Here is an 11,528-nt window from a genome sequence, read left to right as displayed (position 1 = left end):
CAAATGGTAGTAGTTGCGCATATTTTGGAGACGGCGTCTGGACCGCTGGCAGGAATATGCGACACTGAGATGTGTGGTGAACAGCAACGCTATTTACACAGAGTAATCGGTGATGGTTCTTGACTGACATGTATGGGACCATTAAAACAACTCAGTATACTACTAGGAGGAAAGTGGAATGCAAGGAAGCCTGTCGAAAACTGAAGAATGAAAAGTCATCATAGAACTTGCGTCCTTTATAGACCTGAAATATGTGAACGAAAAGAACTTGGATAGCCTTTAGTTTTCCTTTGCTTGCAAAGGATTAATGTGTTTGCAGGTTCTGCTTTCCATTTCCCATTTTTATTTTAAAACAGGCGGTTGCTTGCTGATAATCATTGTCTTGAATCAGCTCTGAAACAGCACAGAAATCTATAAACCGTGTTGATTTAGACCAGATGAGCATACGGCCCTTTCTCTGAAGTTTGCCTGTTGGGAATTACGGTGTAATCTTGCAGCTTCAGGGTTTCCTTTTTTTTTTTTTTTTTTAAACTGGGAAAACCCCAACAAAACAATATGACCTCTATTCTTGCTTTAACTTCTGAAAGTGCATTGAAGATGTCCTGCATTATCTCAGATCACTGGATCTACTGCAAAGACACGAATGGCTGCTCTCTGGCACTGCTATTTACATTTTCTGAGGTTGAAACTGTTCCACCTCATCTGAAGTGATGCTGTCTGGTCCAATGTTAAGAGAACCTGATTAAATGTAGCATTTGATTATTATCAAAGGAAATACGCAGACACTCGTGGTGAATTCTGGGCTCACATGCGGTGCAAAATGTGTTTATCGAACATGCGCTGGATTTACACATGTGAATACCCGTTAGATGTAAATCTTTAGCTTGCATAACTGCCCAGTGGAAGGGAGAGGTTTATTTAACCTGCTCATGTTTTGTTACGTATTGTCTGCAGGTGTAATTGGTTTTGCAGTTCCTTCAGAGATGAGTATAGGTCAGCTTGTCCCGTTTAAGGGTTTTATGTCCCATTTCAGAGTGCTTTAAGTCTGTAGTCTTTATGTCTACAGTCTGCAGTGCTGTAAGTGGATAGTCTGTAGTACTTGGAGTCTATAGTCTTTCTCCACATGAAATAATTTATCGAGGTTGGTGCCTCCTCAGGTAGGACCCTGCAGCGGGACTGGAGTTGTCTAAAAGCTGTTGTTACGGCAGTACCTGCAGAAACCTGCGTGCACAGCCTGCAAGTGCTATCCCAGGACTGTCTTCAGCCTGCGGCACAGAAAATGTAGAAAATGCATATTAGGTCAGAATAACACAAAGCTTCCTTTATTCTATAAAACCTTTTTCATCATTGGTTTCCTGTCTTTACGCTTTAAAACATCCACTTCTTTTAAAATTATATCAGACAGTTTCTGTGGGGGCAGAAGGTTCCTTGTTCTTTGATCTTCATTTCTCCATGCTTTTTCATCTTACCTTTAGGCAATAGCATTGGCTTCTTGGTAACTCCAAAGGCAAATGTTTATCTAAGTGTTAAATAAATGTGGGCACTTGATTCTGGTCTCGTGTCGATTTAAAAACTGGAGTAGCGATAGAATTGCAGTGCTAGGAAAATGATGGAGAACCAGGTGCTCTCTAAAATTTTTCTTCCTTTAAACTTTTTTTTTTTTTGCCAGTAGAATAATTGGGGTTTTTTATGATGCATTCACTTAGGAGCACTGAAGATGTACTTTGCGATACCTGTCACAAGAAAATTTCTCTCCATTCCATCCCATCCCCCAATGTATTAGCTTGTCAGGGGAAATGTTTGGTCTCTGGAGTCTGGATTTCATCACAAAAGGAGGAAGTTTTCAGGGAAAGTAGTATGGGAAAAATTGATTCTGTTCTCTTTCTCTCCACCAAGGATGGCTTCTTCAGCTTTGTGCCTTTGCATTTAAAAGTTTTTTTTACTGCAGGGTTCACAACCGTACTCACCACTGTCATAGGTAATTTGTAATAAAATCTCTGATACAGCTAATTAGATATAATTAGGGTTGCAGCTGCAGCAGGGCACGTGTAGCTTTGGGCTGCCAGGATCGGAAATGTTTGTCTTCTGATAGAAGGGAGAAGAGGAATGGGGGAAAAGAGGGAGGAATAGCTCATCACTGATTTCTGCCTTTGGAGTCAGAACTGGCTTTATCCATGACAGCTGTTTCATGGCTCATAGTGCTTTTCTAGGATTTGTTTTTCCTTCTTCAATGTCCGTTAGCAGACTTTTGTGCTGTTGCATCTTAGCTGAGGCATGCTGTGGCAGACCTGTTTTATTTTAATTTTCAAGAACTTTGTTTCACCAGATGCGATCAGTGTGTACTCCTGCCCAGAGACATTCTGACAGCGTTTGAAACAAACAGCTATTTAGAAAAAGCAGATGGAAGAGGCTAAAAAGAATCACTAGAGATCTTAGATTCCTTTTATTGATTTGGTGGTTAGGGTTTTCTTGGCTTTTCTACTGGGAGAAGTTATTTCTAGTAGAACAGAGTTGTTCACTTAGAAGATCTAAAATCAATAAATAAAAGTTCTAGGAGCCCTGAACTCAAACTCCTAGTTAAGGTTTTCTTAAATCTTCACTGGGATAAATAGAGACCCTTTAGAGTCAGTAGGCGTCTGATTTTTAAGAATTTATTGCAAGACGAAAACTTTTGCTATTGGCAAGTTGGTTGAAGCTTCCTTCTGAAGCAAAGGGGAGAAAAAAATACTCAAACATCATCTAAGTATAGATATCTTTATTTCCAAGTAATTCAAGCGAGCCCCTGGAAATGGTATCAAAGGTAAAGTCGGCTGGAACCAGAGGGTTTGCTTGCAATACCAGCCGTGCATTCAGCAGTCAATTCTGGCTGTTTCAGCCCATAAATAAGAGACTCACTACGGCGTGTCCTGTGTTGGAGGCGTAGGTGGTAGTGACATTCTGGTTTGAATGAGAGGGACTCCAGGCACATCTCTGTGAATTGTGATGAGTAAGTGACAGTTCTGTGGCAGTTTCTTGGGGTGTGGGTATGTGAAATGGGCTGAGCAAGTTTGTGGCACAGAAGAGGCTGGGGTCTGGCACTCATCTGGCACCTTGATGAGCAATTTCTGCTCACTAAGCTTTCAGAAAACTAGCATAGCTAAGCAGTGTTATTAATGATAAAAAATTAGACTGGTTTACTAAGCTGGATCTGCAAGTGGGGTTACTGGGGCTTCAAGGGTGGTAGCTCTCTTGTTGTCTTTGACAAGATTTTTTGGTAGCCAAAACTGTATTGTGGTATTTAGAGTGACTTGTACCCCTGCACTATGGGCTGTATTTCATCTTGTCCTGCTGCAAGACTAACAGGTGACATAATCTGGTTAAAAATATATTCTTTTTCTGTCTGCCTTGGGATCTGTCGTAATTGGACTGCATCATGCTTAGCAGTTTTTTGACATTCACACCGACTGCTGCAGTTGTATACACAGAGGCATAATATCCAGAGGCATTTAAAAAAGAAAAAAAAAATTAACAAAAGCCGTTCAACTATTGCAGTGGGTAGCTGGTGCTTGCAGTAAACCCCACACCCCAATCATTTGTTGTCCTTTTTTTTTTACTTCCTCATCCCATTCAAATGAAAGTAATTATAACTATTACGGTGTATTTATCAACCAAATGATGTCTTGGTTCCTTGAGGCAGCCATAGACCTATTCCCTTCCAGGGAACAATTTTCCTCGTTCAGCTGTTGAATAGATTTTTCCCATTTAGTCCTTGCAGTCCTGGAGGGCGGAGGAGGGCAGGTGCCTCACTGCCATTGGGGCTGGAAGCACGACCTTGGGTATGGTGCAAGGGCTGCAGGAGGTACTGAGCTGGGCTCCTGAGGAGCCCGTCCTGAGTTCTTGGTTGTGTAGAAGTTGCGTTGTATGGTGGGACAGGCTGTGCTGGCTGGTGTTCAACAGGAATTTCTGACACCAATAACAGCTGGTTTGTTTAAGATCTAAACACAATGATAGTGTCCAAAGAGTGTCTGCTAAAATAGACAAAAGACTGCTTTTTGACTTTTGAGGACAGGAGAGATCAGGCTTGCAGCTAGTCTGTGGAAGGATGAATTGCTATTCTGGAATTCTTTGAGTACGAGCTTTATGTTTGTGTTTTTGTCCTAACTTAAGACATTAGAGTCTCTGAGAAGTATTTGTATTTAAGTCACTGTGTTTGAATAACACCTACCAAAAACCTGTTCCCAAATGAACTTCCCCAGGCTATTTAATGAAGAACAGCAATGAACTCAGGTTATTTGATAAACAAATTCTGCTTTGGCTGCATGGACCAACTGTGTGGTAGAACTGGTTCAAACGAAAACCAGAGTTGCTTGCAGGAGCTCAGTTTTTACCTGCTCAGGGGCTATGCAGTAACCCAGGCCATGCATTCCTCAACAAAACCCAGGCCAGAGAAAATCCAGTGTCTTATGTGCCTCTCTCATCTGATAAGACCCAGTCTCTGCAGGGATACTCTGAATAATGCATCGATAGCTCATCTCAGAGGCCTGGTAAATCTAATGAAAATACTGTCTCCAGAAGACTTCAGGAATGCACCGTATGCTACTGCGTTACTAATGCTTTACACAATTTTCCAGGCTGGAGTATTCTGCTTGCTTTCATGCAACCACATTTATTATTTAAAAGATGAGTCTGGAAAATTTCCCAGATCTAATGTCTGCCCCATTACTTTCTGTCTTGGATACTGTGGATAATCAGATGAGCAGTAAATCTATGCTGTGGAATAGAATTACATTATCTTTTCTTTTTTTGTCAAACAACTTGTGAGTGATTTTTCTTTTCTTCACCCCTATGAAATACCTAATAGATCAAAAAACCTAAAATCTGTGTGCCAAATACGCAGTATTCCACATGTACCTCCAGTAACACATCTGCAGAAACACCAGTGGGGCTGCATTTATCTTGGGTAGACAGGGGAAATCGTATGAAATAATCCCCAGCACTGGTACTTCCAGTGTGGTGGGTGAAGTACTGAGGGGGTGTTTTGGCTTGTTGGTTGGACATTTGGGTGGTTGGTTTTTAGCCTGGTTTGATTGTGCTGTTTCGCCATCCTTTCTGGTTGTTTCTGAAGTCTTTCCCGAATTTCTCTGAAATGAGACGGCGTCTGAGGAGCTGGCGCTGGGTCCCCTGGCTCTTGGTAGCGGCGATGCCAAGAGGTGCTGAGGCTGCTGGGCAGCGGGTCGTGATGCACGGGGGATCGCGCCCACTGCCATGCCAAACCCTGCTGCATACCAGTGTTCCCAGTCATTCCCCAGTGATAGTGACACAGCCTTTGGAAAAGAGAAAACGTGAAGGAAACCCACCCCCAGGAATGACCAGCTTGATTCTGAGCCTCTGCACCAAGTGTGAATTACACCTCCTTCCTTGAAAACAGGAGACGCTTTTTTTTTCTTTTCTTCACGTGGTGATGAGAAACTAAAGGTCAGGAATGAGCCCCCTGAAGGCTCATGAAGAACAAAATACGATGTGTTTTAACTGACGTGAAAGGTTAATGGGAAAGATCAACATCCAATGGCTGCAGCTCAGGAAAGAGGGGTTGTTTGGGCAGAGCCCGCAGCAGAGCGTAAGCATTACGGTGAATGGGAAGCGTGAAACCGGGGGGGCAGCAAACACACAGCCCTTTAGCCCTGCTCAAAAATAATAGTGCGGGCTTTTTTTAACTTCAGAGTTTAGTCTGCTCTCAGTAAAAACAGGTTACATTTAAAAAACCTCTGCACCAGAAAAAGCAAACCTCTTTTTCCTGGTTTCTGCTTATAAGATTTACAGGTACTTAAAATAAACCTATGAAAAACAGACCCAGTGTGCTGGAATTTGCTAACTAGTGAGAGCAATTACCTCCAGGTCCCAAGACCTAACGGAGCTTGACTTTTTGGAAATAAGACTTGGCAAGCGCTTCTTCCTGCTGCTGCTGTAAAGGTGTACATGAAAAGACGTGCTGACCTCTGCCAGAAACCCCAGGAATCCAGTTCAGAGAGATATTCCTGCGAAGGGCACGGCTGGATTCAGGCAGCGCAGATGGGGATCGGTGTGGAAAAGGTGGCGAAACATTCGCTTCTCATTGTGTGGCTTCAGCGTGGCAGATTCTTTGCAATTGCCTGGCGTACCACAGTAATTAAATGGGTCAAGAGCAGTAAGTTTAGATACTTAACAAGAAAATAAAGACCTCGCTTGACAGCCAGCAGCGTGTCGTGCTTGTTTCACAGGAGTAAGGAGAATTAACGCAGGTTGCTGTAGTAAAAGTTGATATGAGACTTTTTGGCAATGATTTTGTATGTCTTCAGATCACATAGCAATTAACTCTAAATGCTGTAATAGCTGTAAATCAGGCTCTCTTATGAAACTAATGCCCCAATTTCAGATGACCTAAAAAAAGGGAAACTATAGACTCTTCCTTTCTCCTTCAGTGATATAAGAAAAGTAACAAAAGATAAGAAAAGTAATGAAAAACACACAACCGACCTTTGTTAATACAGGAGTGTAAAATAATCCCCTGCTTTCTCCAGACTGTTCCATGCATGAGTGGAAAATGAACTTTGCACGAGGAAATAAACATGATAGAAGTAAAATCTGAGATGGGAATTGATTTTTATAAGGCGCTCTGGTTTGGAGGGTGGAGGTAGTTTCACACTGAGGCTTTGAAGGAAATTATTTGTCGTTGTCAGTATCCTTTCATCATTGCTGGCTGGGGGAAGGAGCTCCTGCTTCCCACAGCAGTTGTAAAAGGCCTTTGGGAAGGATGAGATTTTCCTCCTAAAATGTTAAGGGACAAGTAACAAGAATGTTAAAAAAACCCCTAAAATCTGTTAAATGCATTCTCCCACTAACCAGGAGCTCTCTGCAGTCCATCTTCCCTTGCAAACTTAGAGATGAGACCAGCTTTGCTGCTGTGGTTTCAGTCGAAAGGGAATCTACGCACCATAAAAGGGTTTGTGCCGTGATGTCTGTGCCCGTGCTGATGGGAACCCCTGCTCAGAAGCGGAGACCAGGCTCCATCACAAGTTGGTACGAAGCAGCAGAGCTCGCCTGAACTCAGCTGCAGGAGGCAAATTCAAGCTCTCAGCCTCAGCATCTCACCAACGATCACTCAGAAATGTTGTTCGTGTCTGTGCGTTGTGGTTATTAGGTGCAAGAAATACAGTTTTAAAACTGTAATTAATCATTTCTAAGTAACCTCTTTTTCTGCACATTTATGGCATCAATGGGTATGACTGTTTATTATGTCTTACCTATAAAATCTGACCTGGTTTATATACTCTTTATGGAAACAGTGTACAGTCATAAATTAAAAGATGCAACTGTTTTGGATATTTTACTGGTGGTCCTGTATTTTCCTGCCAAAAGTGCAGCTGTTTTAGGTTTCTCGGGATAACATTATAAAAGGCTGTATGCGTTTTGCAAGTTTATGCTTGAATTGCCAAGCCAGAGGTGGAATGACTCAACCTTCCCAGGAGCAACATGTACCAAGTGATGAATCAAAACAGCTCGCTGAAGCTCGGTGGCTTACATGGCAACTGTGGAAAGCAGTTCTGATTTATGGCATTGTATCTGGTGTTCAAACTTCGAGGCGGTCATTGTGCTCATCGTGCCAGGCTATGGTCTGTCTTTGTGTTTTATGGGCTTTTGGTGCAAAGCTAGCAGAGAATCTGGTCTTGTACCTGCCTTACATGGGTGCCAGAACTCTGGGGTTACAGTACTGAATGAAACCATTCAAGCCCCCTGAGCAGACACCTTTACTGGGAGCTCTGGTGGGCACGCCTGGTTTGAGCCCTCAGAAGGAGCTAATGGGAGCCAAGAGCTCGTGGCAGTGCCAGCGTAGGCAGCGTGTTTCAGTGTTGACTCAGGGGTCTGGCTGGTTTGGTGTAAAATTAGATGGCTCTGCAATGGGTGATGATGCTTAATTAATGGTGAAGTTCAGGGGCTGCTTTAGCCAAAATGTTGGATGACGGCCTGCTACAGATCCAGTTCCCTGGTGTCAGTGGACTCACTCCAGATACAGTTAGGCCCAAGAGCTGAAGGTTCAGCCCTGTTGTCATCAGAACCACCGGCACAGTTGGCTCTTGGGAGTGCCCAGCATTAACCAGGCAGAGCTGAGACCCTCTGGTTCCTGTGGGAATCGACTACCAAAGGAGGAGGGGGCAAAAGCACCCCTAAACCTCAGAGTGAGCACAGAAAATACAACCCAGTGCGTGTACTTAACCTATGCACCTACTGCAAAGAGCCAAATTTTTTCTGTGTGCTGGCTGGGTACCTTGTCTGAAGGTGTATTGTTGTTGTAACAAACGGAAGTTTTATACCGATACCTTCATTGGTGGCTAGTAGTAGGCAGCTCCCTCTCCTTGCTTTCTCCCAAAAAGTAGCCTTGACCTCACTGTACCATGAACTACGCAGGAGTTTGTGTTTATTTCTGCTCTAAAATAACGCCTCTCTTTGTTTTAGGTATCTCAACCATGTACGAGCTGCCTCTCTGCAGGATCTTGCTGGGGGCTACACTTCTTCTCTTGCCTGTCACCGAGCCTTACAGGATGCTTTCAGTGGTCTGTTCTGGCACCCTAGTTAGCCAGCGTGCAGCAGCCTCTGATCAGGGGACACTGAACGGAGCGAGGAGCAAATCGAGCCAGCAAAGGTTGGGTAAAATTGCTGCCATCTGCACAATGGCTAAGCTGCAGTCACTTCTCTGTGTAAAACCAGCTGTGCTTAAGTGTTAAAGGGGAAAAAAAAAAAACCAAAACCCATCTGCACGAGAGCTTTGTAAAATGGTAGAAACATTTTTGTGGAGGGGGAAACTCGTTAGTCATGTGGCACTTTGCTGAGGGAGGCTGAAGCAATAAGCCACATCTAATGGAAGATGTGAATAACTCAGCTGTGTATGTTTGAGGTTTAAAGAAATATACTTGTAAATTTTTTTTAAAATAAAGCCAGACTTTTTTATTAAAGTTTGTGGTTTTACTCTTATTGCAGGGTTTTATTTGCACAAGCATTTAAATGCCATTTTGATTATAACATTTAGTGTCAATATTCAAGCCTACATTTTCTTCCCATAAAACTAGTTTCCCCAGTTTAGACAAGTGGGTTTTTCCTCCTGCCAGCTGGATGAGATGAGACACCCTGGAACTATGCTGACACAACTCTTATGCAGGATCTTTCCTGATGTCACTTGGTTCTTACCTTTGTCTGGAAAACGAATCTTCAGCTGAAAGTCTTTCAACTGAGTTCTTCTAGAATCAATCTAAGAAGCCTTGGTACAAGGCTGGATCACTAAAGCAGTCAAAATTGGTTTTGTTTTTCCTGTTTAGCTCTGTTTGCAACTTTTCTGTGATGGGTTCAGGAGCTTCTTGGCAGGAATATCCCCTTGGCTTTCGGGATGACCCTTGCCACTTGATCTGCTGCTTTTACGTTATCACTTCCCGTCTCCTTGTATTGGAACGGAGACTAACTGCAGCAGCGATGGGTTTCCAGTGGAAGGGTTGCTCTTTGCCACAGGTGTGTGTAAACTGCAGGAGACTGGAAACTGCGCGGGACAGGAGCATCTCTGGAGTAATGCCTGGACCATGTTTTCTGGGTCATCTGTTAATAGTTGTTGAAAACTGCTCTGAGGAGTGTAATAAATGAACGTATTTTTTCTACGTTGTAATAAAGAGAAGAATAAGATCTATTGCAGACTTGCTGCTTCCTTTATTAAGGAGAGGGAGATGCCAGAATTTCCATTGCCCTTTCTTTGGAATCCTCTTGTTTGTGCCCAGAATAGTTGCCGACAGGTAACGTTACACCCAAGGCAGAGGCGTAGAAAAGTCATAGCCTGTGGCGTGCTGCTCCCTGCCAGGGGCAGGTGGCCTGGCTTGGACAGAAAGCCTGTGTCTGGCTGCCGTGGGACTCAGCTGTGCAGCACACGTGAGAGACCACTCATATGCTTATGCTTGTGTGCAGTCTCGCCCTGAGACGAGTGCTTGCTTTCTGCCTGCAGCTCTTCGTCCTTTCCTCCCAGCTGTAAGGCCTGAAAGTTGACAAGCCCTTTATTTATCCACTCCCTCACTTGTGGTAGATGGCTGCCACCACTGCTGGGCCTGGCTGATTGTTCTCCTAGCAGCCAGAAGCCGTGGGGGTTTGTTCCCTCTATCACAGATACCTGACAGCCTGTCTCCTCGTCCCAGATACAAGATAGCAGCAGTGCTGCTGGGATTCCCCTCGGGACCCTGGGAGGGAGCAGCAACAGCACCCGGGGGTGTAGTCTAGTATTCTGGGCTCACCCAGACTGGTGAAGATACACCTCTCCCCTGATCTGCTTTATATTCCTTTTATAAAGCCTCAGGTCATTGCCCCCATGACTGCAGAACCGTTTATGCATATTAATATGCATCGTTTAAATACACTCATGCCACTTGTGTGTCCACTGGCTATCATTTGCCATTTCATGTCGAAGAGTTACAAGCAAAAGTGGCAACTGCACAGAAATATGGAAAACCCCTTATTACGAACAGAGCTACATCTAAACTAAAATTACGCTGCTAAAATAACAATGGCATTTAATCCTTAAGCGAACTTAAGAATTAAATCCTTCCCTGCCCTGGAATACTTTAGTCACATGCTGAAAATCAGTTACGTAGTTGACTTGCTTAACACAGAAATGGTGATCACAGCCAGCTTTCTGCGGGTGCAGTAATGCCAAGAAGCCCTAAATTTGGGCTCTGAGGCAACGCACACAGTCAGAGGGAGCTGAAGCCTCTGGCAGCACAGATGGGTGCATCAGCATAGATCGTAGGTGACTGCATCATTCTGAATGGTCGAGGGCCTTATTGCACTGGGCTCTGAAGAACAAGAGAGCTTTCAAACGTTTATGAGAACCCTAGAGGGCAGCGGTAGGAAAGCACACAGCAGTGTTAGAAAATGTAACAGACAGCAGAGATAGCATCGAGGCTGGAGACAAGAGTCCAGCGCTTGCTCTGAGAGGAGCAATGACTGGTGGGGAGGATATGATGTGCCTGCTGGTGACAGCGAGGACAGAGTTTAAAGCTGCCGCAATGCCATTCTGAAGGCCAGTGGAGGAATGCTGGGCCTGGAGCAGCAGGCCGGGGAAGTCATCTGTACAGCAGCTTTCAAGATAGTACCAGTGAGTCATGATGATTTTTTTCCCCCGTTTGATAAATGCGGTCCAGCAGTAACCAAGCTGTGAAGGCTTGCAAAAGCACTGTCTGTGTCGCCAAGAGAAAGGCTGTGACACACAGCCACTGAGCAAACCCAATCTGTGGGCCTTAGTGGGTTCTGGGGAGACCCGAGACAACAGGTTACAGGCCCCAGGGATGGTGCCACAGCAGCAAAGCCAGGGAGGGTGACGGACAGCTGGTCACGGAGTTGCTAGGCATGAGCTCTGCTTGGACTGAAGGAAATATCTGAAACAGAAAGGGGGATCCAAGTTCTCTATCCAAATAAACTATTTGTGGTTTGACATTGCCCAACCATAGTTTGGATGGGTAAGAAAAGGAAATCAAAGGCAGAGGCTT

At 44.2% G+C, this 11,528-nt stretch overlaps 1 protein-coding gene across 1 annotated transcript in view; it reads left to right on the top strand.

The window, feature by feature from the left end:
* Nucleotides 1–8,590, top strand: part of MNAT1 (MNAT CDK-activating kinase assembly factor 1) — a gene marked incomplete at its 5' end in the record, with an annotated part of 83,405 nt that extends 74,815 nt beyond the window's left edge. Inside the window, one exon of the mRNA XM_010081853.1 lies at nucleotides 8,470–8,590. Within this exon, the coding sequence (XP_010080155.1) occupies nucleotides 8,470–8,590 (121 nt within the window). The remainder of the gene's footprint in view (nucleotides 1–8,469) is intronic.
* Between the last annotated feature and the right edge of the window lie 2,938 nt (nucleotides 8,591–11,528).

Source organism: Pterocles gutturalis, unplaced genomic scaffold (assembly GCF_000699245.1).
Source record: "Pterocles gutturalis isolate BGI_N339 unplaced genomic scaffold, ASM69924v1 scaffold1939, whole genome shotgun sequence".
NCBI lineage: Eukaryota > Metazoa > Chordata > Aves > Pterocliformes > Pteroclidae > Pterocles > Pterocles gutturalis.
The sequence above is the reverse complement of the archived record's forward strand: the minus strand, read 5'-3'. Positions and strand labels throughout refer to the sequence as shown.